General features: G+C 47.2%; 4 protein-coding genes across 33 annotated transcripts in view; 1 reads left to right on the top strand and 3 right to left on the bottom strand.

Moving 5' to 3' along the window:
* The window catches only part of si:ch211-285f17.1 (sickle tail protein homolog), an 85,925-nt gene extending 75,053 nt beyond the window's left edge, over positions 1-10,872 (bottom strand). Inside the window, exons 1-2 of one of the 2 annotated variants that reach the window (XM_061805444.1) lie at positions 10,555-10,872; positions 2,264-2,564 (exon numbers count right to left, since the gene is read on the bottom strand). In XM_061805444.1, coding sequence (XP_061661428.1) covers positions 2,264-2,564; positions 10,555-10,559 — 306 coding nt within the window. In that variant the 5' untranslated portion in view covers positions 10,560-10,872. Of the gene's footprint in view, positions 1-2,263; positions 2,565-10,554 lie in introns of those variants that run through there. The other variant, XM_061805440.1, reaches the window with a different exon arrangement.
* LOC133492791 (OTU domain-containing protein 1) lies at positions 3,926-9,307 on the bottom strand. The gene is given in 1 exon segment (XM_061805498.1): positions 3,926-9,307. A coding segment is annotated over 1 exon segment (1,101 nt). The 5' UTR covers positions 6,270-9,307; the 3' UTR covers positions 3,926-5,168.
* On the top strand, positions 9,352-16,261 carry tgif1 (TGFB-induced factor homeobox 1). 3 transcript variants are annotated; one of them, XM_061805500.1, is made up of 3 exons: positions 9,352-9,758; positions 12,106-12,335; positions 13,924-16,261. In XM_061805500.1, the coding sequence occupies exons 1-3, from the start codon at positions 9,743-9,745 to the stop codon at positions 14,575-14,577; spliced, it is 900 nt and encodes a 299-aa protein (XP_061661484.1). In that variant the 5' UTR covers positions 9,352-9,742; the 3' UTR covers positions 14,578-16,261. The 3 variants fall into 3 exon arrangements, with proteins under 3 accessions (XP_061661484.1, XP_061661485.1, XP_061661486.1); XM_061805501.1 differs by lacking the exon at positions 9,352-9,758 and adding an exon at positions 9,795-9,880; XM_061805502.1 differs by lacking the exon at positions 9,352-9,758 and adding an exon at positions 9,887-10,419.
* A 144-nt stretch (positions 16,262-16,405) lies between these two features.
* The window catches only part of dlgap1b (discs, large (Drosophila) homolog-associated protein 1b), a 131,801-nt gene continuing 121,562 nt past the window's right edge, over positions 16,406-26,644 (bottom strand). For 23 of the 27 annotated variants that reach the window (XM_061805451.1, XM_061805450.1, XM_061805466.1 and 20 more), the window contains 6 exons: positions 25,170-25,555; positions 24,876-24,955; positions 22,455-22,870; positions 21,601-21,692; positions 20,470-20,622; positions 16,406-19,711 (listed from right to left, as the gene is read on the bottom strand). In XM_061805451.1, the coding sequence (XP_061661435.1) occupies positions 19,496-19,711; positions 20,470-20,622; positions 21,601-21,692; positions 22,455-22,870; positions 24,876-24,955; positions 25,170-25,555 (1,343 nt within the window). In that variant the 3' untranslated portion in view covers positions 16,406-19,495. The other 4 variants (XM_061805477.1, XM_061805475.1, XM_061805474.1 and 1 more) reach the window with 4 other exon arrangements.

Genomic DNA, 26,644 nt, shown 5'->3' with positions numbered 1-26,644 from the left:
GACACGGATGAAACGAAGGGCAAAAATGACGAGCGGGCGGTCGCTCCGAGGAACTCAAATACTCGTTTGCTCTCGGCTCTTTTAACTTGGCTCAGCGGACTGAACATGGGAGCATTTCTGCGAGCGGCTCCCCGGGAAGATCAGACGAGTGATTGATGGCGTAGCTCGCGCTCCGCCCTGCTCTTCACGCTACCGATCGAGCGAGAGGGAGATATCATCGAGGAGGAGTATCTTTACCCCCCGCGGGCTCTCGACGCCCCCTCCCCGGTCTCCGAATACCTCGGAGGCGGGCAAGTGCGCAGCTGTCCGGGGGGGTTTGAGGCGGCTTATTGAAGGACGTCGCGGCCCTTTGCTCGAGTGGTGCTTCTAGTCGATGTGAATCGCGCCGAAGGATCGCTGACATTTACGAGCCACCTCTATACCGAGCCTTCGAAAAGTCGAGTTTCTGACAGCGTTTGAAGCTTGATGTCACCTCGTCTCAGGTCATCAGAAGTGACAAAAGGTCGTCGACGGTGGGTGGGTGATCTGTCAGCCTGCCCCCCTCCCACACACACAAAAACCCATCCCTGCCACCGAAGATGACATCATGCTCCGCTAGCGGGGGTGGGGGTTGGGGGGGGGGGGTGCATCAGCAATTTTCCATTGCATCTCAGCTGGCCCGTCGCCATGGAGATGCGCCCAGCTCGTCCGCCTGTTGCTGCCGGACTGCAGCGCGGGTGGGGGTGGGGAAGGCGACGTTCACGTGGGCCTCGTCAAAAAACACCGACGGTGACACTTCGAGGGGGAGGCCGTAAAGCGGCGAGGCGGGCGTCTCGAGAGGAGTCGACGCGAGAGGACACCTGGGGGGGGGGGGGGGTTGGCGGGAGCATGCAAAGGGCACCTGCCACTTCCGATGAGCGCACGCCGGATGCCCGCGCTGCTGACTCGCATCAAAAAACGGGAAGGGGGGGGGGGGGGTCTTCTTGGCAGTTTCCAAAGTTGAATGATTTAATTACGCCGAGAGGATTGGACCAAAAGAAGTCAAAGCTGCAACTGCAATTTAAATCAAATGCTGCCAAGTGTCAAACAACTTTATGACGAGTACTTCACCAAGACACGTAAATGAGAACGCTTTGATACTTCATCTTGTTGCACTTTGTGTGTGTGAGGAAGGGGGGCGGGGGGGGGGGGTCATGCATCATCAGAAACATTGGCGGTGTGTTTTTGATTACTCCACGCTGCCTTACGCAATGAGTTAGCCATTTTGTAGTACTGTTTAAATTGGGAGTAAATAAAAAAGCCACCTGGAAGGAATACAGTACTGACAAAAATATACATGGAGACAGCTCTGCTCCTCAGTAAGACCCAGTAATATTCTGTTCTTCGAAGAGGATAACGGGCATTTTTAATCACTCTGTAGTGTACATGTGCTGCGCCAGCGTTGCTGTTCAAATACCGGCTACTTAAAGAGTTATAAAACTGAGACACAGATACTATGTGTTACTCCAAATTTGTCATTTCTCATTATTTGTTAGCATTACACTAGCTTGATATTTATTTCGCGAAGGGCCATATGCGGGTATGTTGTACTTATGGAACGGCAAAGATCTAATTAACAGCGCAAAAACAAAGTGTACCGAATGAAAACTCTCTGTAACTGCCGTTAATTACCCAGGTGAAACTTCCCCCTTCCCAACATTCAAAGATACAACAAACAAGATAGATTCAACATACTTTCTTGACACCAATTTGTATTCTTCTACCAGCCGCGGCTCTGGCAACCTACCATGCCATCTTGTAGCCTCACAGAATGAGCACAGAAATAGATTCAAACGCTGAACCTCTGCACCTGAGGCAGATATCATAACCACCCGGCCCTGAACGTTAAATTGAACTCATAATTAAAACATTGCCTGTACCATTAATAAAAGGTTTTGGATTGGCATCTGGTGAAAATTAATTTACATTATTTCTTACGGGAACCATCAGAATAACTTGGAAGCCAAGCAGCGCCCCGTTAACTTAATGACATACTGAATATATAATCTGGCACGGTGGCGCGTTGGCCTCACAGTTCTGAGGGCTGGGGTTCAAATCCCGGGCCCTCCGGTTTCCTCCCACATCCCGAAAACATGCAATAATTGAAGCCCTGCGATTGCCCGGCAAACACTTCAGGGTGTACCCCGCCTCCTGCCCGATGATACCTGGGATAGGCTCCAGCACTCCCGCGACCCTTGTGAGGATAAGCGGCACAGAAAACAAATGGATCAAAATAGTCCCTTACTGTGAAACGTGCCAGCTGCGCTGTGGTCGTCGCCGGTGGCGGGGATGTCCGCGAACTGCACGCGGTGCCGCGACATGTCCAATGTTTTCCACCGCCAGGAGGGCTGCTTGCCGCTTTCCTCCGATTCCGGCTCTCTCTCTCTCCTTTTCTCTTTTCTTTTTTTTCTTGTTTAAAGAGTCCGCGAAGTGAAGTTCGCCAGCCCAGCTGGAGTGCGTGGGGTCGGGCGGCCGCGTTCCACTTCGCCCGCAGGCAGCCCCCTCCGCCCCCACCACCTCGGCTCCATATGGGGACGTTCCTCGTGCTGCAGATACAAATGAACGGGAGTCATCTTTTTACACATGTACTGTACACACACGCACACATCTGTTGCACTCTAACTCGTCAGATACTGCATATGAAGTTATTTAAATACACTCACAATATCCAACTTCAGGTTTCACTTCAAAATTCACAGTAGTTTTGTAAAGTATTGTTCAGTTGCAACTTTTAAGTACAATAAAGTTGCATTGAACCACATTTTAAAAGTAATTTTATGTGCAGTACATTTTCATAGAATGAGTAGAGTTTTTTTTTTTTAATTATACATCATTAGCGTTAATGATATCAGTTACGGCGGCAAGGTGGTTCAGATAGTAAAGAGTTGGCCTCACATTTCTGAGGACCCGGGTTCGATCCCAGCCAAGATGTCTGGAGTTTGCATGTTCACCCCCTGCCTGCATGGGTTTTCTCCGGGTATTCCGGTTTCCTCCCACATCCCAAAAACACGCAAGATGAATTGGACACTCTAAATTGCCCATAGGTGTGATTGTGAGTGTGGCTGTTTGTCTCCGATGTGCCCTGCGATTGGCTGGCAAACACTTCAGGGTGTACCCTGCCTCCTGCCCGTTGACGGCTGGGATAGGCTCCAGCACTCCCCGCGACCCTTGTGAGGATAAGCGGCAAAGAAAATGGATGGATGGAGGGGGTGGTCACCCCTTGTGAGAAGTCGAGAGAATGCTGCAAGCAACTATCTCAGTTACTGTATTTGGAGTCAACAACGCCCTCTAGCGGAAGGATAGCAAAATGGACAGGAAGCATCCATCCATTTTCTATCATCTCCAATCATTCAAAATATGTTTTTTAGAGTACTTGAACCCGATTGACTTGTTGGATTCATTGACAAATTTGCGCATGGGATTTGAACTGTTGTTTTTCTATACCTTTATTGAGGATAGGGTGTTGTTGGACAGGAGTGATTTGGCTCGGTGATGAAGTGCTGCATCCACAATTGAATGGATGCTGCGCGATAAAAGGTTTTTTTGCTCTGGGGGGGGGGGGGGGGGGGGGCAATTTCAGTCCCAGAAAGTCTTCAAAGATGTGTCGCAACTTTGTTGCTAAATATGTTACAAAATTGCTAAAATGGCAACACGAAGGTCATCTCACAAATTGCAACATTACCCATAACTAGGCCAAAAGAGTTGATTTTTTTTTAATTATTAGCAGACTCCCCCAGTTGGCAGTCTTCATTCATTGCCGTTAAAAAAAAAAAAAAAAAAAAAACACTCACGAACCAAACATTGCTATAACTTCAAAAAAAAAAAATCCGCCATCTGTCCTAAAAAGAAAAATGGAAGAAAAAAAAATAGATAAAACCACTCCCAAACATTCCACGAAGACGCAGCGAGTCGAACACGGATGAGTCACATATAAGGACACTTTTATTTGTGCAACAATTGCAGATAGAAAAAGATAAAAAAGGTAAAAGATCATTAATATGCCCGGATAGGACGGCTTCAAACACATCAAGCTCATTAATAAAAGGTTCATCTTTGTAAAATGAGCCATCGACATATACTGTACATAAAAATACATCAGGTTGCACAAGAAAAAAAAAAAAAAAAAAGCACTCAGTTATTAAATTGTGCACCTGCTTCATAATAACTTACAGCAGTTTAAAGAATTTAAGGTCCCAAGGCTAAGGCTGCGTTATAAAATAAATACATAAAGCGATTTTCGCTAACATTGATAAAAGGAAGCATCAAGGCCACGGTGAAAACATTTTTTTTTCCCCCCTTTCCCTTCATAGAAAATACAGGTTTACAAAAGATTTGTACTACATGTCAAATGCATTTCAGGGAAAAAAAATGTCAAGATGAAATTGAGTACAGTGATACATAAAAAATACTGTGAAATGTGTTTACTTGAGCAAATGAAGATTTCCTTTTAAAATGAAATTTATTACAGATATAACTTCATGAAAATGTCCTGTGCATTCATGAATATTTTTTTCCAAAATGGGTCAGAATGAACAAAAGTTTTTTTCTGATTTATTTTAATTCTATTTCTTCAAAAATTACTGTTTTTTTTTCCCCCGAAACAAAAATTCAAGATTGCCCCATTTTCTTTAAAAAGTTATATAAATTGCTAAACTATTTGGGCAAGTAGGGTAAAAAACAAAACGCAAAAACAACTCAAGCCACGCATTCTTCGAAACCAGGCTGAGTCCGTCTCTCAAAATTTGGCACACAATTCCGAACAAATACTCAGACACCATAATGCACTCAAATTATGACTTTTGTCAAAATACTCTCTCCACACGAGTACTCCTGCAAAGTATCCGTCGTTTTCTTTGAAGCGAGGCCCCGAATAGCCTCACTGTAAACACAAACTGGCTGCGTTTGGAATCTTTCTCAAATTACCGTATCAACTTGATTTCTATATCCTCATTCAACATTTGACAAATAAACCTGGACTCGCTACACGTTGGCACGGCACCGCAAAACCAGTGACGACGATTCCAAAACAGCCACCCTTTCATCCGCTAAAGTCGAAACAAATCACGTATGTGCACAGCACTTGGTTCAATCTCCTTCGTCGTATAAAAACAAAAACAAGAGAAAAATCACTTCAGAACCAAAGCGAGTCATTAAACCGCTCCGTTTTTCTCAATGTACATTCTGGACAAAGACGCCGCCATGGACTTGGCCAACTCCTCGTCCCGTCTCCTCTGCATCTGGGAGTGTCGGCACCAGTCCTCGTACTCCGGGTTGTCCACCCGGGCGTCCATGAGCACGTCATAATGTCCATTGCTCAGCCAGCTCAGCCAGACGGCCGGCTTGGACGCGTCCTCCTCGCCCAGGAAGTGCACCATGGTGGACACGGTGGGGCTCTCCGCGCTGCCCCCGGTGGTCAGGTAGATGTTGACGTTGAGCATCTGGCTCATGGCCAGCAGCTCGGGGTATCCGGCCCAGGCGCCGTCCTGCGCCGCGTTGATGAGGAACTCGCCCGCGTCGCCTTCGATGACCGGGTTGAACTGGTCCAGGTTATCGGCGATGTGGTGGACCGTGCGCTCCCGCAGCTCGCCGTGCCTCGCCTGCTCCCCGTAAGTAGCCTTGCACACGGCCCGATACAGACAGTTGCCATCCGGGATGATGTGGTATCAGAACTTGCGCCTCTCCCGGAGGTACTTGTTCTGAGTGTCCACCTCGGCCAGATAACGGGCCACCTTGTCGTCCCCTTTCTGCTCTTGCAGAACGCTCAGCTCAAAGTCAGAAGCAGCCAGCTCATCGTTCAACTTCAGTTCAGGTGGAGCGCCACAGAGCTCCTGCTCGGGTACCCACCTGTTACTCCTCTTGCCGTCCTCAAACATAAGACTCTCCGAGCAGTCCTCCGGGAGCATTCCACCCGTACCGTCCCTGAGCTCGTCGATCAACTCCAGCAGCTCGTGATCAGGGGACGACGGCTTGGGCACCCTGGTGATTTTCACAGTCCTCTTCACCCCGTTAGCTCTGCGTACAAGCAACTCGGCGGTGGATGTGAAGTAGTCTGGCACGGGCCTAGAGGAGGAGGCTTCGTAGCAAGAAAAAGCAGGCATGTTTGCGGAAGTAGCGGGCGGACCTGGGGCCTCTGACTGGCTCAGTGCCGACGGGTCTTCCTCAGCTGGGCTGGATGATCCGCAGGATAACGTGACGGTGACTTTGCTGGATGATCTCGGGTAGTGCGTCAAGGCGCTGTTGTAAAGCTGCATGTCGAAGTGCGTCCTTTATAGCGAGCCCACGGCCAAGCCGGTCACAGCGCGATGACGGCCACAGCTAAAATTACCCCCGTTTGTCATCGATAGCGACACGGCCGAAGTTGCTGAGGAAGTTTTTTTTTTTTTTTTTTCCCCCCAGTGGCACCCCTCTGTTCCCTATAGCAGGAGGGGAAGGGGGGGGGGGGCGCGGCGGGGACGCGGTCTACTTCGCCTCCTCTCGCGTCACTCGTACACGTCCTCCCGAATGTAAACTGAGACCGAAGCTCAGTTGTTGCAAAACAAAGTCAAGCAGCGCCGGGTGGCGGCCATCCCGTTTCCGTTTGGAGTGCCTTCAAAATAAAACACTCCTCCAGGATCCAAACAATCCATCCATTTTCTTTGCCGCTTATCCTCACGAGGGTCGCGGGGAGTGCTGGAGCCTGTGCCAGCTGTCAACGGGCAGGAGGCGGGGTACACCCTGAACTGGTTGCCACATCGATCACACCTCGGGGCAATTCTGAGGGTCCAATTAATGTTGCATGTTTTCGGGATGTGGGAGGAAGCCCGAGCGCCTGGAGAAAACCCACCTCGGCACGGGGAGAACATGCAAACGCCACACAGGTGGGGATTGAACCCGGGTCCTCAGAACTGTGAGCACAAGACTTTACCAGCTGATCCAATCGTAACCAATAAATATCAGTTGTAAAAGATTAAAACTCACTACGTTGTTTTTTTTTTTTTTTTTTTTTTAAAAACATCGCGTCATTATCTGCTGAAGTTTTACAAGTACAAGAAAGTACAGATAATTTATCAATATGTAACGGAGTTAGAGTAAAAAGTTATCAGGAAGCTATATTCTCACATACAGATGGCGGAAAGTATGAAAACCCCTGCCGGAAAAAAAAATAAAAATAAAAAAAAAATAAGTTGACATGACTGGATTGAAATGCTCAATTATGACGCTTACTACACAGTCCTAAACAGGGGAATCGTGCCTCTGAGTTCACAACCAAGTTTTTATTTTGAAAGCGTGAATACGCAACGTCTCTCCCGCTTGACACTTTTATTTCCGGTCCGAGTCGAAGGAATGCAAGCGTGAGGTACGAGGGCGCCACTGTGAACCATGCGAAACGTCACCCCGGTTGTGTAATAACGCTTGCATTGAACGCAGCTCTTCTTAACACGCCATCAAGTACACTTAAGCTCTTGACGAAACACAATCTTAAAAAGAAAAAGTTGAATCTTCACACAATACTTAAAAGATCATCTTACGTAAAAAATGTTTTGTGTTTCCATCGCTATGGTGATGATTTTACAGGCATTAACTTGCTTAACTACGCGTGTGACATTTTTAACCACGCTGACCGACAACTGAATCACGCAGCCCGCGTTGTACACACACACACGTCTAAATTTAGGTAACCGGCACATTGTTCCAATAACATGCGGTTGAGGTCATATCTTTTCATAAATAAAAAATGTAATTGTCTAATCATAAAGCTGAGGCAAGCGTTAGGATTTTTAAAATATGCAATAATTTTATTACCACTTTCTGACGCTGTGACAGATTACCGCAAAAAAAAAAATTTGCCTAAAAAGGAACATTTAATAACTGGGGAAAAAAATGTAAATTCTTCAATAAGTAAACGATTCTCAAATAATTTCCGGTGATATTTTAACCATCATTTTAAGGCAAATCACTCTCACTTAACCTACATTGACGCAGTCATTCGGTCGCAATTACAGTAAATAGTTGTATGAAAAACACTTCAAGCTATTCTACCTTACGGCAACATGGTATGAGTTTTTAAATGTGAAAGACAAAAGAAAAATAAATCCCTTCCTCAAGTACACGAGGCAAGCATGTGTACTTTGTTACTTCCAAACAACTCCTGTGGGGCACTGATCTGGATGGCTCATTGGCCACAAGAACTGAAGTGGCCATCCGCCATCTTGATACTCCCAAAACAAGCATGCCGACCTGTGCAGTGTGACCGTGTGAAAATATTCCACAGGTAAATTAGAAAGATTTACTTTTCACACTGTTAAAGTTTGTTTGGAAAGGTTGTTTTTTCTGATTAGTTTATTCCCTTGAACAAGGTTTTGTTTACAGTTGTTGTTGTTCACTCTTGTCTCTGCGTCACCTTCGTAGGCTGACGGTTTTTCGCGAAAAAGCAATGTCAATATCTTCCCAAATTCCATCAGTGAAAAAGCAAGAAAACACATTTTCTGTGAATTTTTTTGATGAATTTCATAAGGCAGAATTCTGCAAATTGAACTTGATTTTCAAGTTTAAATTTGCTGTCTGAAATAGGATGTCGCAGAGACAACAAAGGAACGATGCGTTTTGCATGTATTTTCCCCATGGGGAGTCCTTATTTCCCAAAATATAATCGAACTGATTGACTTGAAATGGAATGTTTTTAATCACAAAAAAATGCTCTTTTTTTGCGGTTTAGATGATAGTGATTCACAGCGTATTTTGGGAAAAGTTAACATGTCACGGAAATCGAGCCCTAGGTAATATGCAAGGTTTCTTGCTAGTCCATGGTATTGTCTTTTTTTTTTTTTTTTTAAATCCTCAGATTCCCCAGTTCCCTTGCACTGACAAAACCTTCCACCAGGAGGCGACATTTGGCTTCGGGTGAGCTAAAACCATTTTTAGTTATTTTTTTATTTTTAAGCAGCTGTCGCATGCCTGTGCGGCGCATACAAATGAAGGCATTGATGGTTCAGATTTTTTTTTTTTTTTAAACTCGTGCGCCAACCTACACATCCAAACATCAACATACAATTGCATCATTGAGTAGTACACAAGTAAAGCGACATTTAGCAGGGCTGTAGGGGGGGGGACGCGAGGTTGTAAGCAAAACAAAAAAAAAAAATTGGTTTTGCGCGGTTTTTTTTTGTTGTAATGTTTTTGTGTGTCAGTGGAGCGGAGAGAAGGGCGCTCTAGAGCTGATGTCAGCGGGCGGTGGGGAAAAGGGGAGGGAGGATCCTCCGTGGGTTGAGTCACGCAGCTGTCAAAGATAGCTGTCACCCAACCCCCCCCCACCCCCCCCCCATCAAGCACACACAACGCAGTCAATGAGCAAAAAGCCTCGCGGGGAGAGAGAGGGACACACAGATCGAGAGAGAGAGAGAGAGAGAGAGAGAGAGAGAGAGAGAGGGAGGGAGGGAGAGAGAGATCTCAGGTGACCTCCTCCCCCATCACCAACTCCTGCACCCCCCCCCCAAACACGCAGCCTGCCTACCTCCACCACGGACCAGCACAAGGCGCAGACCCCCCCCCGACCCCCCTCCCCCGAAACGGGATACATTTTCCTTATTTTTTATATTTTTTTTGAAGGATTGTTCACATTTGGGATACACGAGGAGGCAGGAGATCGCCGCCACCACCACCGCAGGGACGATTGTTATTCATTTTCTTCCACGTGAGGATTAAAAGTGTGGGTTGTTGTTTTTTTATTATTTTTGAAGGGGGGGAAATGAAGACGAAAAAAGGTAAGTTGTTGTTAAGTAATGTAGTTTAAGGGAAGGTTATCGGCGAGGCAGAAGGGTTTCTTTCTGGGGGGGGGTTCTGCCGGAGTCTATTGTCTGCGGCGCAGACATGACAGGCGGGCGCTGTGAGTGCCATGTGCTATCGAGACGTCACCGACCCAATGCACCCGTTTCTTCACCGCTTGACTATGCCCCCGATTCGCGACCGGAGCGACGAGAGAACACCGCCGAACGTTCGCCCGTCGTCTCCCGGGTTGAAAACAACTCGTGCCCGCGCGGGTTAAGGGACTTTCCGCTGTGAAGTTTGAATGCGGAGTGGGACTTCGCCACTTTCCCGTCGGAGTTTGGTCGAAGCCTCGAAAAGTTGTTTACATTTCTAGTTCAATTTACGTGCGTTACATTGACAAAATTGCTCGTTTTGTGTGAAAGTGACGACGCGCGCGGGTTGTCGTCTCGCGTTTTAAACGTGCCACGGAAGGAGCCGGTCAAAGTCGTGTTTTGGTGGCTGACCTCATTGTTGGAAGTTAGTTCCAACCGCGTGTCCTCCTCACACAAAAGAACTTTTTTTTTTTTCAAGTCGCGCTGCGTAACGCCGCCAAACGGCATTTTCTCCTGTTTTATGGCTACTCGGTGTAATCATTTGCTCCGGGAAATGTTTATGGCGGTGAGTGTTAGTGTTATAAGTTTGCTTCCAAAGAAAAGGCAGCAGCCCCAGCTTCTTTTGTTTAGTCTGGAGACGCTGATTTGCAACAGGTCTCCCCTCCCCCTCGTCCACCATCTCCCCGGCCCACGTAATTACCTCATCCTGTTGGCTGCTCCACACTTTTCCCACTAGAATTCGGGCCCCGCAGCGGTCTGGGGTGGTGAGGCTTTATGGAGGTTATTCGTGTGTTGGGGGGCTGGGGCTGGGGCTGGGGTGTCCCCCCCCCCAAACTACCACCACAACAAACAAACAAGTCATACTTCCGCATTGAGGTGAACGCAGGTGACCAGGAGCCATTTAAAACGAGTAACCCGGAAATGCATTTTTGGAGGCATCCCCAAGATGGCGGACGTTTGACCCACATCTGTCAAACGCCTCATAAAAACCCGTGAATGGGATGTAGTCATTTTTGGTTGGGAAAAAAAAAATACAGGTGGTCCTTGGTTTATTTATTACATTTCGAGGTGCTGTCAACAGTGTGCAAAGAGCTATTTGTTGTTTTCCATCTGTGGTTCTTTACATCCCCACAAAATTTCACATTTCGCAAACATGTCATCCACTTCCTTCCGGCTGGGATTAATGGCCCAGCCCCGTCAGCAGCGGATTGGGATAAAAAAAAAGCACTTGGAAGAACTTGAAATGTCTTGTTATGCACAAGATGTCTTCAGAGACGACAATGTTTAGGCTTCATTCGTGTTTAACATATATTTGTGTAAATAAACAACATCTGACTTTGGTCCAAAGACACCAGCCGTGAAGAAAATAATAGTTTAGCAAATTCATCCCCCCCCCCCCCCCCAAAAAAAAAAATGTCATCAAACAATTGTTTTGCTAGTTAACGCAGTATAAACTGGAAGTATGCTAGCTTGTTTTTCGGATGTGGTCACATGACGTTCCTCATTCACACGATTGATCTTTCGAAGCTACAAAGGTGTAATTGACACATCTATTTAAATATATGTCATCACATATGCGCTCTATCGGCCATATTTTTCCTGTATGGCGTTTTTGTGTAAGTTTTTGACAGGTACTTTGGCGAACTACTTTGTGTAGGAATACCGGTCTATTATTCTGCAGCAGACTGTTATTTACAGACTGTATTTACAAATTTTCATTTCTTCTATATTTATGCTGATGTATAGAACATGGTTTGGGAATCATCACTCTTCCCCCGTGCCGTGGTAAAAGCTCAAAACACTTGCGCTGGCTTATCCTTACGCTGCTCGCTAAACTGAAATCTCTCTATATTTGTTGACAACTTTCGTGTTTTTACTTTATTACTAAACTGAATTGTTGAATTCTGAAGACCTGAGATCGTCCACTTTTGTCTGTTGCCGAGTTTCTTGGACTTTTGAGGCCCGCTTTGAAGACCTAGCTTGCTAGCTACCCTGCAATGTTGCCTGACTTGTTGGCTTCTGTGGGCTATTTCGAAGCCTAGCGGTGTTCTGCAAGCTACGTCACACAATATTCACGTTTCATCAAACAACGAGGCTTGGCCCTGGTCGGCCCGAGTCTGGCAAGTCCAATGCGGACAGGAGGAACACCCTCCTTTGTGATGTCCCGCCGCCTGCTCCTCTCCCTCACGCGTTTCCTGAATCACATCTGGGAAAACCAACCTCCGCCTCTCTCTTTCCCAACTTCCCTAAGGTCTGATGATGCTGTCGGGGAGCGAGACGGACGACGACGACGGCGCGGACGCCCCCCTGGACCTGTCGTCCGGCGGCGGGGGCGGCGGCAAGAGGAAGCGGCGCGGCAACCTGCCCAAGGAGTCGGTCCAGATCCTCCGCGACTGGCTGTACGAGCACCGCTACAACGCGTACCCGTCGGAGCAGGAGAAGGCGCTCCTCTCCAAGCAGACGCAGCTTTCCACACTGCAGGTACGCAGACGTGCGGCGGGGGAGGGATGTGTGGGCTGAATCACTTCCTGTCAAAACATGACACTCTGCTGCATTGGAGGTCGTCCGCTTTTTTTTTTTTTTTCGTGGCGCAACTCCGCAGTGTGCGAGGAGGAGTGGGAAGAGGAGGGTGGCGGTGAGTAAGCGAGCGCCGAGGAATTTCCCTCCCCGCGGCCGTTCCCATCCCAGCTGTCTGGGAACAATGCGGAGTCATTTACATTGCTGCAGCCAGTTACGACTGGCCCGCGACACCAAAGAAAAACAAGGCGCTTGACCCCCGATTGTTGCTATGACAACCACCATTTTATTGTCTTTTTTTTTTTTTTTTTTTTACAATGGCAGCACTAAAGGGAAGATCTAACCTCAATTACAACACAGCGAGCTCAACCGGGAAAAGTGCACCAGTCAGCAAAATGCCCCTTTTATGGAAACTGGCAAGGCTTGACTACGTTTCCCAAGATGCAATTCAAACAAGCTCAATTGGAAATTCCATTATTAAGACGGGAAAAAAATGCAACAAAATGTAGAGATCATCAACCTCAAAGCATATTTAACTCAAGTCGCGGGCGTATGGTTGTTGGTGGGTGGAGGGTCTGAGGGTGCGGAGAGGCAGCCACGCTTCCGGCGGACGGTCCCAGGCAAGCTGAGGCTACACATGTCGCTTGGCACCACCAGGTGTGACTGGAGCGAATGAATCATGGTCAACAGGGCCGGTTTACGGTCTACATGGGGGTGGATGATGTTGTCTTTTGTGGACCACGGAGAACTTGTCATTTTTGGGCTAGCTAGTCCACTCGATGGTCACAGTTGTCATCGGTCTTTCAAGAAACTTGCCGGTTTTCCGGGTGTTACGGTGGCGGGGTGATATACTTCAAGTCAGGGGTGTCAAACTCATTTTTGTCGCGGGCCACATCGTAGTTACCATTTCCCTCAGAGGGCCGTTATGGTTGTGAGTCCATCAAAATCTGTCGCCTCGTGATATTTACATGTGAACTCTATGAACTAGTTTTGAATCAGAAAAATAAAGCGTCATGGGTTTTTCAACAATTGTTCACCATAAAATGTTTGCAATATCTCAACTTTATCATTTATGATTAGACAATTTGAAATTTTGTTTCAAATTTTCACCAAAATCATGGAAGTTGATGCACGTGATTTGCCTTTGCGGGCTGTGTAAAATCAGGCGGTGGGCAGGATCTGGCCCTCGGGCCTTGAGTTTGACACCGGTACTTGAAAAGTTGTCAACGCGGGGCCACCGCGGGTCGTTCCGCAAACCGGTCAGTTTGTTTGGGAAAACTGTCACCAGGGTAGGGAATTGGTCGTCTGGCGAGCGTGACGATGTTTTTGCAAAAACGACGGACGGATGACGCCATCGGCTGCTCGCCGACCGGGAAGCGGAATCGCGGTCGTTGAGGATTTCCTCTTTTCGCTGCGCCTCGCACGGATCATTTTGTGAGTCCTCTCGGCGAAAAGTGCCGTAAAAATAAACGACTTCGTGGGGATTTCGTCGGCTTTCGCGCTGTCCAAATGTTCGACCTCCGAGATTTACGACCCGCGTGCCGTTTTCCAGGTGTGCAACTGGTTCATCAACGCACGCCGGCGCCTCCTCCCCGAGATGTTGCGGAAAGACGGCAAGGACCCCAACCAGTTCACCATCTCCAGGAAGTGCGGCAAGGCGGGCGACAGCTTCTCCGACAGCTCGCAGTCGCCCAAACACAACAGCCCGGCGGGGGTCGCCCACGACGACGGCGGCTACGACAAGCGCGTCTTGCACCCTTCCAGCTTCGAGCCCGCCGCGCCCGGCGTCCTGAGGAAGGCGGCGTCGCCCTCCTCCTCCTCCTCCTCGGAGCCCTCTCCCGCCTGCACGTCGCCCGCGTCGGGCAGCCTGCCCACCCGCCCGTCCGTCATCTGTCACACCACTGTCGCCGGCCCGACCCCCCTGCACCCGTCGCCGCCAAACTCTGACAAGGCGGCCGAGCGGCTGCAGGCGGCGCAGGCGCTCCTCAGGTGCCTGGATAAAGGGGCGGCGGGCGCCCACCTCCCCGCCGGCGCCGCCACCACCATCCTGGAGGGAAACCTGAGCCCCCGCAGCGGGCTCTTCAACACCCCTCCCCCGACTCCGCCAGACCTCACGCAGGACTTCAGCGGCTTCCAGCTCCTTGTGGACGTCGCCCTGAAGCGGGCGGCCGAGATGGAGCTGCAAGCCAAACAGTTAGTCTCCTAAAAAGGTGGTGGGGGGAGGGGGACCCGAGTTCACAAACTGAAAACACCCCCCCCCCACTCTCCCCTTCCTCATCATCTCTTTTCTAACCGAATCATTTTTTTTTTCTTTTTTAAATTGGGAAGACAAACTATTGCGGTGCCTTGGCTGTAAGATGTTTATTCATTTCATATTTGTATCGACGTGTATCTTATTTGCACCCCAAGGACCAAGAATACGGGACAAATGCTGCCTGTCTTACGTCTTTCATCCAAACACATTTCAGGTCCCGACGGGTCTGCGTCTTAACACACTTTTTAAAAAAAAAAAAAAAAAAAAAAATTTTTTTTTTTTTGCTTTTGGTATCAACGTATTCACTACTGTAGTTAATGTTACACTATAGTTTTTCATTTAACTGTTTTAAATGATTTTTGTTAATTTTTTTAACTCCTTAATTACCCACATAAGGGAAATATATTCCAGATGAAAAATGTAGCAGGGTGGGCCAGTGGACTGTACGATGACACACTACACGTTTATTTTTTATTTTTGTTGACAAAAAGACGGCCAAAAAAAAAAAAAAAAGAAGAAGCATATTCATGTACGATAGGACCGCGTGTGTATAGTTAATGTGACGACATGACGCCCTCTGATGTGATTTCTTTTCATACTGTGCAATGTTTGTGGCGAGCGGGAGGTCACGCGGGATTCAAATAAAAAAAAAATTTCTTTCTTTTCTACATTTCGCGGCGTGGTTGTGGTGTGTCGGCTAATTAGCATAATACCACGTTAATTAACACGGCGGGGTATTAAGCGCCGCCGCCGCCGTCGTCGCATAAGGCCACTTCCTGTCTGGCGTCGACAGCTGTTACGTCGGCAAAGCTCCTCAATAGGATTTGTCGTCTGCTCGCAGACACGCGGCATCTTTCGTTCGTGCGAGCGCCTCAGCTTGACAGCTGTCATTCCCGTTTGCCTCACAGTTCTGAGGACCCGGGTTCGATCCCGGCCCCACCTGTGTAGAGTTTGCATGTTCTCCCCGTGCCTGCGTGGGGTTCCTCCCACATCCCCAAAACATTAATGCGGGAGGAAACCGGAGTGCCTGGAGAAAACCCACGCAAGCACGGGGAGAACATGCAAACCTCACACAGGCGGGTTCGGGATCGAACCCGGGTCCTCGGAAGTGTGAGGCCAACGCTTTACCAGCTGCCTGTACAGTCAGGTGTCAAAAAGTGACAGCCCTGCCTGGAATCACTTAATGTGGCTTTAAAAAGATTTGCAGCCCACCCTGTTGGCTCACCCTCCGGGGTATTCCCACCGCCAGAGTTGAAACCAAGTCAACTCCGCGGAAACAGTGCGGAAGTTGAGGGGTAATTACGGGGCGCCGCCCCCCTCGCCGTGTCTTTTGGTTGCGGGCGCGATGGAAAACACATGCGCAAAGAGAGCAGAGAAATGGCCACAGGGTTTGTTTTTAATGCTCGCACACGCGTGCCATCACGTCCATTAAACACGTAGCAACATTAATTACAAAAGAAACGTCCGCTCGATCGGGTTATCTGATATCATTTACATTTACACAAAAGGGGGGGGGGGGGACATTCACCTATGTACAATTCAACTACAACACAAACTCCCTGCTACACCAGGAGTTGATATGTTATTGTTATCATGATGATGGACAAAGTGTCATTTTTTTTTTTTGGGAACTTGACTCACACACGCAATTCATAAAAAAAATAAAAATAAAACAAATTTAAAAAATGAGCAACGACGTCTTCAAACACGCAACCCCCTTCCTGGAAACAAAAAGCCCCCTTTCACACAGAGATCCCCCAGAAAATGTCAACTTTTTTTTTTTTTTTTATTTTAACGGTGTGAAAGGGGCTCGTGATTAGCAAAGTATAAAGTTCAATGGCACAAAACGGGTGGGTTCGAACGCGACGACGGCGAGTCGCATCGCCGAGCTCCCCTACGTGATGGCGACGCCCACTTGATTGACAACAGAGACAACACACACACACGCACAAAAATGTCTTCCCCTGAGACCGCCGTTGTGCTCGACTGTCGAAATTAAGGCGCGAAGGGAAAACAAAATAAAGGAAAACACAGTAGAAGGGCCTCGAAGTCAGTGCGCCGGTAAACAGTCAGCTACTCGATAAATAAATGATTTAAAAAAAAAATAGTAAAAAAAAAAATAGCGCTTCAAATTATATGAACAGTGAGGAGGAGGAGGAGGGGAGAACTATTTTTAAAAATATGTTTAAAAAAATTAAAAAAAGGTTTTCCTGTGAGCTTCACCAGAGTTAACAGTGAGGAGGAAAATAGTCACTAGCTGGTCATCTGAACTTAATACTGTCAATAAAAATGACAAAAAAATATATAATAAGCAGATTAATTAAAAATTACCAAATTTTCAAAGTATCAGAGAGTGCGTGGCTGGGTGTGTCGACTTTTGCTCTACCCAGAGTATTCGGTACACCCACACGATGCTGTATATTCATTCCGTCTTCACAAAGAAAGATAATTCGAAGTTATGAGGTTATAAATTCACAATATGTAATTACATAATGAAGTCAAATGTGGACAATTTTTTTAATAAACCTATTTATAATTAAAAAAAATACAATGAAAAATTGAGTGAAACCAAATAATTTGATTTTTTTCTGCAGGTGTTAAAATTTGGAAAAATGAATGAAAATTTAAATAAAATCAATTAATGTGCATGAATAATTATTGTAAAAAATGATCATATATTCTGCCTTTACAAATGAATTAAGAACAAAATTAATGACATAACAATAGTAATAACTTACTAATACAAAATACATGAAAAATACATTGCGTGGAATTCATAATTTTTCATTCGGGATTAAAATTTGCATAGGTTAAAAAAATACAAAATATATTAACCGGGGGAAAAAAAATATATTCCACCTAACAAAATAAAATATTGAAAACAAATAAGAATGTGATTATTTACAAATATATCAGCGTCCCATCAATTAAATTACAAAATAAGTAGAGAGGGATGAATAAATAAATTAATTTATCTTCAGCGATGAAAAGCGGCGTAGTTGAAAAAAATAATAAAATGAAAAAAAAAAATCTCAAAGCTTCGGAACGCTTGTTGTATGATGCATTGCACTCGTACTACAAATATTAAATTAAAATTAGGACCCAACACAAGTGAACATTATTATTTTTGTAAAGGCAGAATTGTTGGTGTGTTGTGCAGGTGTACCTAATGTTTTGTCTTATTCATAGATGCACCTTTGGCGACATAGGAAGCACTTATGAATGAATTATGTACACACACACACACACACGCGCGCGCATACGTAATAGACAAGATGGCCGTTGTGACCTCTTAAAAACCAAAAACAAAAGCGGGATTCTTTCAGGTTCTTCTAAAAAGGTTGCACACCTGCACAGGCCAAATGTAACGGATCTCGGGCGGGACCACCGCCGCGGACTCGTTTTGTCGCACAAATGTGCAACTGTGCCTCCTCGCCCGCTCCCGTCTCAACGTCCGTCGTTACGCTACAATGTCGCGGCTCTCGATGCGGTCAAAGCGGCTTAAATTTGGGTCGGGAGAGGCCGATTTTCTTTTGAAAATTTGGGACACGTTATGGATGCGACCCGTGCACGGAACGGTCATCTGCGACCCACGAGATGTGAATAACGTGCCCGCAAAATGACGGATTTGTGGCTTAAATATCATTCCCGTGAACAAGTTACCTGTCCGGGTAAGAAAATGGAGCGCAACTTTTGCCAAAACCGCTAAATAGCCAGGAAACGCGACTGTGGTACCTTGAGATACGAGTGACTTGGCTTAGGAGTGTTTTGAGATAAGAGGTTGGTTTTGGCTGATTTTTTTACTCTTTTTTTTTGGGGGGGGGGGGTTATTTGCTACGTTCGAATCAGGATTTCAAGCATTCAATTATTTATATTCTATTTAATATTTCTTTATGCTTTCATAAAGTCAGATGTTGTTATTACCGTAATTCCCGGCCGACAGAGCGCACCTGGTTATAAGCCTCACCGACGACATTTATAAAGGAAATACCATTTGGTACATACATACGACGCAGCCGTGTAAATGTCGCAAGTGCCCACAATGAAACACGAGATATTTACAAAGAAAGATGCTACACAGAGAGTTTAACACTAGTGCTGCCGTGCTAATGCTAACGCTAATGCTAGCGCTACACTAACAGGGCCGGTTGAAAAAAAAAAAAAACAAAAAAAAAAAACCCAAACTGGTTAAAACCACTGACACGCTGCAGTAACACGCTAGCGCAGCGCTAACAGGGCCGGACCGATAAAAGTCACTTCCTCGGCACATGTATTCCACCGGTCTCACTATTACCTTTTCCGCTCAAGTGCCCCCCTTGCGGCCGCTAGAAAAAAAAACGCACAAATTAGCCGTGTCACCGCATGAACTGCGGTGTTGAAAGCGTGTGAAAAAAGCAGTTTATAGGCCGGAAATTACGGTGTATATATTATATCATATTTAGGAAACGTTGAAACAGATTCTTAGCAGTTTCAATCATTTCAATGGGGAAAGACGGTTTGAGATGCACGTGTTCTACGGAGCTAGTTAATAGAGTATCTCAAGGCGCCACTGGATGTAAAATGGGGTAACATTAAAAATAAAATAAAATTAAATTAAAAAACCAAAAAAACTCTGAAATGTATAAAAGACACGTCGTGAGTATTTGTGTGTGTGTGTGTGTAAGGGTGGGAGAGGATTTGAGGGAGGTGTGTGTGCTACATCAAAGCTGAAAGAGTGTGGAGGGAAACGGGAGGGGGTGTGTGTGTCAGTAAAGCAATTAATAAATAATCGAAATATACTTGTTGAAAGGTATCTCCATGGCGACAGTGATGTGGCAAAGTCCGTTAGCACCCTCACAGTCCAGTGCTACCGCTCGCGTTAGTGCGCGTTTCATAGTCGCGTCTGCGCCTCGGGGATGTAAATCTCGATGCTGTCGGCGCTCTCCGTGGCGGAGCTCTGGCGCACCGAGGCGGCGCGCTTGGCGGCGAGCAAGCGCTTGCGGGCCTCCAAACGCTGCCGCTCGGAGCTCTCCAGAGAGCGGTCCCTCGCCAGCGGGGCGTGACCTTTCGGGGACCTCTTTGGCACGGGAGGGGGCGCGCGTCGCTCCTGGACAGGTGGTAAAACACACTTAAGTGGCCTGGTGCACCCCCCTCACCTGGGGGTCCCGCAAAATACAACAACAAAAATAAATAGTGCAGCAAATACCCTTTTTTTTTTTTTTTTTTTTTTTTTTGGAGCGCATGCAGCGAATGTTTGTTGTGTTATGGTGGACGCAGGCAGCCATTTGTGAGGTTAAAAGAAAAAAAAAAAATCAAAATAAAGAAGCACAATTGGAGACGAGCAGGCTCTCCAAAATGGCGGCTCACTGTCAACAAAACAAAAGAGGGGTGACGTCAGCAAAAAAAAAAACAAAAAAACAAAAAAAAACATGCAAACGAGAGCAGCGATAAAATATCAATACCGTATCATATCACCAATAGACAAACCCATATTGATATCGATTGAAGTTTTACAGTCACACACATACTGTCGGTCTGATGTAGAATTCTGGGTTTTCTGCCGACATACATATTCATAACATGTATCACGATATAGTCGGTATGAGAGGATATTGCATCACGCGTTCTTCTTGTGATTCCCACCCCTCCAAAATACCTGTGGCGCAATACACATTTAATCTATTGTCAATAAAAGTTGAATAGGTAGCAACGTGTCTATCAATTATGATGATGCTATCGGTAAAAACGCCAACGTATCATATCACAAACACGCACACGACAGCGGCAGGTAGCGTGCGGGTTAAGCAGCCATTAGCCATTCCCAAATAATACTGATAATCGTCGTATCGATATCAAAAGAGGCACCTGGATCTCCGGAGGCGTCAGAGGCTTCCAGTTGTTAGCTTTTAGCTGGTGCAGCTCGTCAAACTTCAGGCTGATGTTCTCGATGGACAGCTGGAGCATGTCCCAGAAGCCCGCCAGGTCCTGGGAGACGGGCCGCGGGTGGGCGTCGGGGTTCTGCCGGGACGCCAATGCGCGACAAAAACCTGGCTAATTATGATCAGCGTTTTGTCCGATCCCTCGTTTTTAGGTGGCTTTTTTCGCTCGGCTTTCATGTGACGTTAGCTACAATATCAATATTTGATCCAATTTTATTGAAAATGTAGACATACAAGATAACAATACGTCACCATATCAATAAATATACATTAGCTTTCATGCTTTTTATTTGGGGGTTTGCTTTTCTTGTGATGTCAATGTCAATATTTATTCCAGTTGAGTCAATGTATTACGAGATAATGATTATATTATGATAATATTTTGTCCCGGCGGCACATTGTCTCAGCTGGTAAAGCGTTGGCCTCACAGTTCTGAGGTTCCGGGTTCGATCCCGGCTCCGCCCGCGTAGGTTTTCTCCGGGCACTTCCGTTTCCTCCCACATCCCAAAAACATGCAAAATTAATTGGACCCTAAATTGCCCCTAGGTGTGATTGTGAGTGCGGCTGTTTGTCTGTCTCTATGTGCCCTGCGATTGGCCGGCGAGGATGTACCCCGCCTCCTGCCCGTTGACAGCCGGGACAGGCTCCAGCACTCCCCGCGACCCTTGTGAGGATAAGCGGCAAAGAAAATGGATGGATGGATAATATTTTGTCCCATCCCTGGTTCCCATTCCGAATTGTCCGTTTCTAACTGCAACCTGCTCCCAAAATGGCGACGTTAAGCCTCCGCCGCTCATACATACATCATTATTCTGCTATCACCGCCGTTTGTTTGCGAGCAAAACTCGCTTTCTGTGCGCCGTGCCGCGCTCCGTCCGTCAATTTGCCGGCGACGGCCCGCGAGCGCGCATGCATAATTCAATGAGCGCCGCGGTCGCCCCGTCGGGGTGATTTGTGCAGGATGACGTCAGTGTCACGAAGGAGAGAGGAAGGGAAAAGGGATGAGGTTGTTGGGGGGGAGTCATCGCGGAGGAAAGCGGAGGATGAGGTGACATACCAGATTCTCCTCGCACAGCTCCCGGAACTGCTGGAACTTCTGGGACATGAGCAGCTGGGCGCTCCCCACTGCACTGCGGATCTTGCCCAGGACTGCAGACACGCACGCACACACACACACACCGCAATTACTCACACAGCATAGCGCATACTGCAGGCATGTTGCACCACTGTCAGGGAGATCGCATTAGCGAGGCGGCGGCATGACAACGCTTGGCGCCATGACATCATCGCTGGAGATGCTCGTCCACGTTCCCATACGGCAGTGATCTCTTGCGCTTTTCACTTTGAGGTCGCATCGTCTCACGTCAAAAAAATGTTTTTGTCACAATATGTTGTTACATTGCTATGACTGTGTAGTTACACATAGTGCCTCAAACAAATGTGTTTCCTCTTTGACTGTTAGTATTACACTCATATATTTCATTTTAAGGGCGGCACGGTGGCTCAGTTCTGAGGTTCAATCCCAGACCTGCCTGTGTGGAGTTTGCAATGTTCTCCCCGTGCCTGGGTGGGTTTTCTCCGGGTGGGCACTCCGGTTTCCTCCCACATCCCAAAAACGCGCGACATTAATTGGACACTACGAGTTTGTCTCTGCGTGTGCTGCGATTGGCTGGCGACCAGTTCAGGGTGCCTGTTGGCAGGTCGTGACCCTCGTGAGGATAAATGGCAAAGAAAATGGATGGATTTATGATAACGTAATGGCCTTTTTTCCCCATTGTCTCTTTTCTCACTATTTGAAGAGTGAGTTCATTTTTTCACCACAGGTCAGCAACATGGTGCCCGCGAAGTACCGTAGAAGCGGTTCTCAGTTTCAACCCTTCGCTTATGTGACAAGACGTGAGCGGGACGGACCGTCATCGGGCAGCTGGTTGTCCGCCTGGTCCTGCTCCATCTGACGACACCAACCCTGCATGCGCGCCGTCTCCGCCTGCAGCAGTTTGAGGAACCAGCGTCCGTCTCGCGGGCAAACCGAGCGGCCGACGGCTTCCGGCGCCTCGTCCTCCGGCTCGGCCGCGCCGTCCATCCAGGGGTCGGGAGGGGGCAGGATGGACGGGTCGAACCCCACCTCGCCGTAGTCGTCCCCGGCGCAGGCGTGGTAGTGGTTGCCCGAACCTTGGATGCGGACCGTGGAGGCGGCGGCCGAGTCGCGGGAGTGCTGGCGCGGCATGGTGGCGCAGTGGCGCGGCGGCTGCGGCACGTCCGACGGGTCGTCCAGGTCGGCCTGGACGGCGGCGGTGACGCTGTTGGAGCGGGTCATGCGGCGGTGACTGCGGAAATGGAGAAGAATCTCATCTATGCGTGCGGGGTTTCTCAAACATAACTGTGGGGCGAGAAATGATGTCGGGGGGTACCCACCCATGCTCATTAACAGATTATTTCTTTTTTTTTTTTACCAATGATATTAGCTTATTAATTGGCTACGAGCTAGCTACGAATGAGTTGGTGCTAAGTTGAAGTCACTCGCGAGCTAGCTGCTAGAGAAGTAGATTTTCCCAGCCAGCTCATGTGGATTTAAACAACATCCTAGAACTACAAATGGTGAGCAAAACTATGTCAGGAGAAGTTGGAAGGGATGGCAAATGTTGACCTCAGAAGGAGGTGGAAAAATAAAGGGAGGACTGCAATTTTGTCGAAAACATTTCGGGTGACCCTCAGCTTGCGCTACCTCATAAACGCACACACGCGGTCACGTCCGTCTCATCTCCAGTCGTGCACTCCTCCTTAACGCTTCTCATTCATCGCTTCCTCCCTCGTCCCTCCTCCTCCGCATGCATCCCTCTCGTTGCGTGAAACACAGAGCTTGGGGGGGTTGGGGTTGGGGGAGGTGCGCACACGGGAACGGAGCTAGGCCGACTTCAAAAACACTGTGGCGAGTGTGTGAGTGTTAAAGAGTAACTCCTCCGAGCAGGTGTTCAGTCATAATGACCTAAGCTTGCTCGATATCGCCCGGCTAACAACTTCCTGCGGGTGTGTGGGGGGGTGCGGGGGGGCGTCGGGCAAGGCCAAACACTTGAAACAAAGACCGTAAAAGACGGACAGGAGGTGGAAAAATGCAGAAAAACTAAAAGCACATTTCCGCAGATAAGCATTTAATTCTACCGTCTATCACTATACGTCGCTGACATAGATAGAAAAAGATACGTCATTTCGTTATCACCGTAAAAGGCGCACACGGTATTTGAAGAGTGGTGGGGTCCCCGTCTCGCAAGTAGAGAAACTCGGGCCAACTACAAGCCCATCCTCCACACGTATCCACGGCCTCGGGTCAAAAAAAAGAAGCAAAAAAAAAAAAAAAAAAAAAAAAAAAGCTTAAATCACAATGACTGCAGCAACAGATGGCTGTCAAAGACCCCCCCCCCCACCCCGCTTTTACCTTCCCACTTGCTCGCACCACATCCTCTGGGCCCAGCTGTCACTTTGGGGGGCCCCCCTGTTTGAGGAAGACGCCTACCATCAGTTAAATGAGACAGCTGCTGCACACTGGACACAACAAACCCTTCTCTGTCTTGCGAGCTTCTTTTCACGCTCATTCTAACTTTGTTATAGAATTCTTCATCGGGAAAGTTGCCCCATTTCGCTGAAGTCGCCCGGAAAATGACTCGTTTACAACAAACGATACATCTTTGTTTACCGCGACGTACGGTGACGATTACAGAAAACACCTCACTGTAAATCGTCCTAAAGAAAATATCGTTAACGGTACATTGGCCATGTAATGGACGAACTGGTGTACTGCACGAGGGGGTTGGTCTCAGCTAATCAGTAATCTGCTGTCGTATTAGTCGTTCTTCACAGGGGATTAATCATATATGCTTGTGAGTACTCGTCTATTGTCTGTCTACATGTATTGCTGCACCGATTGCGCTCAAATATGTATAAAGTGTTATAACACCACTACGCCGGCGCTGTTAGTTATCTTATTTATTGTGTTTTCATCATGTGTTACAATTTTGCCACCTTTAAGGCAAAGTTACGCAGCTGTTTTAAGCCCACAACGTGCAACGGATTTCGTGTGACAGTCAGGTGATTTGAAGAGTCTCCGTGAACAACCCAGGCAAAACCGAACTCCTCCCCGACATATATAAAATGAAACCAGTTCACCGTTACGTCAGTCTACTTTTGATGACATTTTTGTTGGTGGTTGCGTGCCTTGAGATTTGTCACAGGTAAAATACGATTGGGAAATATGCACATAACCACGCGCACGCATTGCACACACACACGGCGCTTTACTTTTCACTTGGCTCCAGTCATTGTTGTCTCTGCACTCACCAGCGCTCATCTTCCACCTGAATCCCGATGGAGTGGAACTTTGACTGCTCCTCCGTCGGCCCCTCCTCCTCCGGGTCAACCTGTCGGGGACGGACAGGCTGTCAATCAACACGTCAGCCTCTCGGCTGGCGAATACGACGTCGGAGATCTGGCGGCGCGTGCGGGCATGCGGGATGGTCAGCTTATGTAAACAGTAAACCCTTTCCTAGCCAAAATTCCGACACATGCTACTGGCAAAAAGAACATACGACCGGGTACTACTGAAGTTCGATTTCACGTTTTTGGCACACATACCTGGATCCCAATGGAGAGGCACTTGCGTAGCGCTTCCCGCTGCGCCTTGCTGCCGGCAGAGACGTGGGCGACGGCGGCGGACGTGACGGTGACGGTGCCGGCGCCGTCGCTGTTGGTGACGTGCTGGCTGGCCGGGCCGTGCACCTGAGCGTTGGCCGCCTCGATGGCCGCCGTCAGCGCCTTCATGCTGTCGATGCTCTCGGTGGAGTTGGACAGGGCCGGCTGCGAGCTGATGCCCTTGCGCGGGCCCGAGCCGCCGTCCATGTAGGCGTCCTGGGCCGACTCGGTGCTGCTCTGCGCCGTGATGGATATGAAGGGCTTGGACGGGGTGGTCCTCGGGGGGACCGGCGGGGGGGTCTTCTTGTAGGTGGTGATGCATGACGACACTACGGCCAAGACAAGAATGACAAGAAGAATGAGAAGGGGTGACAACACAATAACACAGTTATACAATAAAAGTTCATTCTTCCCAGGGATATTTGACATGCCCCTAAACATATTTAGAATTGGCTAGCTATTCATAAACTGTAAATATATAACAAACTATAATATCATTTCAAATTCATCTTACATCACCCTTAAAAACAAGTGTCTTACAGAATATTAGATTATGCTGTGTGTACACCCATGCGCAGAAAAGCAACCAAAAAAAACTGACATTTTTGAAAAATAACTACTGTATGAAACTGATTTTTTTACACACTTGATTTGAAATTATATATTTGGAAATTAAATGTGAAAGGAAAATAAAACCCCTTCCTTTTTATGTGTTAATGATTTTAAATCACATATTTTCAAAATAAATAAAATAAAATTTGAATGAAGTCATTTTAATTCATATTAGGTATTTTCAGGACGTAAAGAAAAACTAACATATTTCTATGTTTAGATGTGTTCATTTTTTTAATTGTCTTTCAGTTAATAACGTAAAAAAATTAACTGAATAAACAATGAATTTTGGAATAATTCACAAGTATTAAAAGTATTTTTCAACAAGGTTGTTTAGTTACAATTTTTTTTTCATGGTTTGGAGCCTCAAAAAATGGAGATGGAAGTTAAAAAAAAAGGCAGGGCCTGACCCGAAAAGCAGAATTTGCATCTTGGGAAGTGTAGTGTATTCTTTTTCTTTTTTTTTTTTTTCCGACAGCACATTGAGTGAAGGGACAGTGAGCAAGCATCGGATTAGGGCCGTTTTACCGAAATGTCAGTGCGGTAACGGGATTAAGCAAGTCAGCCTCTTGACCCACTGATCTATATGGCTAAAGCCTCCATCCACACAGCGACTGTACAAAGCGCTGAATACATCCTAAAATAGCCCAAAAAGGGCGTCGCGGTGGAAGGCGCTCGAGTTACAAGTCAGCATTTACAATGGAGCCTGTACACAGAACATGTACACAAAAATGCAAATACTACACTCTCTCCTTTATATGGTTCATTTCATGATCTAATTGCACGTTTTGACAATTTGTGGTTCT

This window comes from Syngnathoides biaculeatus, chromosome 19 (genome assembly GCF_019802595.1).
Source record: "Syngnathoides biaculeatus isolate LvHL_M chromosome 19, ASM1980259v1, whole genome shotgun sequence".
Taxonomy (NCBI): domain Eukaryota; kingdom Metazoa; phylum Chordata; class Actinopteri; order Syngnathiformes; family Syngnathidae; genus Syngnathoides; species Syngnathoides biaculeatus.
Note: the sequence above shows the minus strand (reverse complement) of the source record. Positions and strands in the feature narration are given on the sequence as shown.

Bases quoted from the DNA above. Each gene is read 5' to 3' on its own strand.
- tgif1 (XM_061805500.1), top strand. The intron at 12,336-13,923 runs GTACGCAGACGT...GCCGTTTTCCAG, and splicing joins CGCAGCTTTCCACACTGCAG to GTGTGCAACTGGTTCATCAA.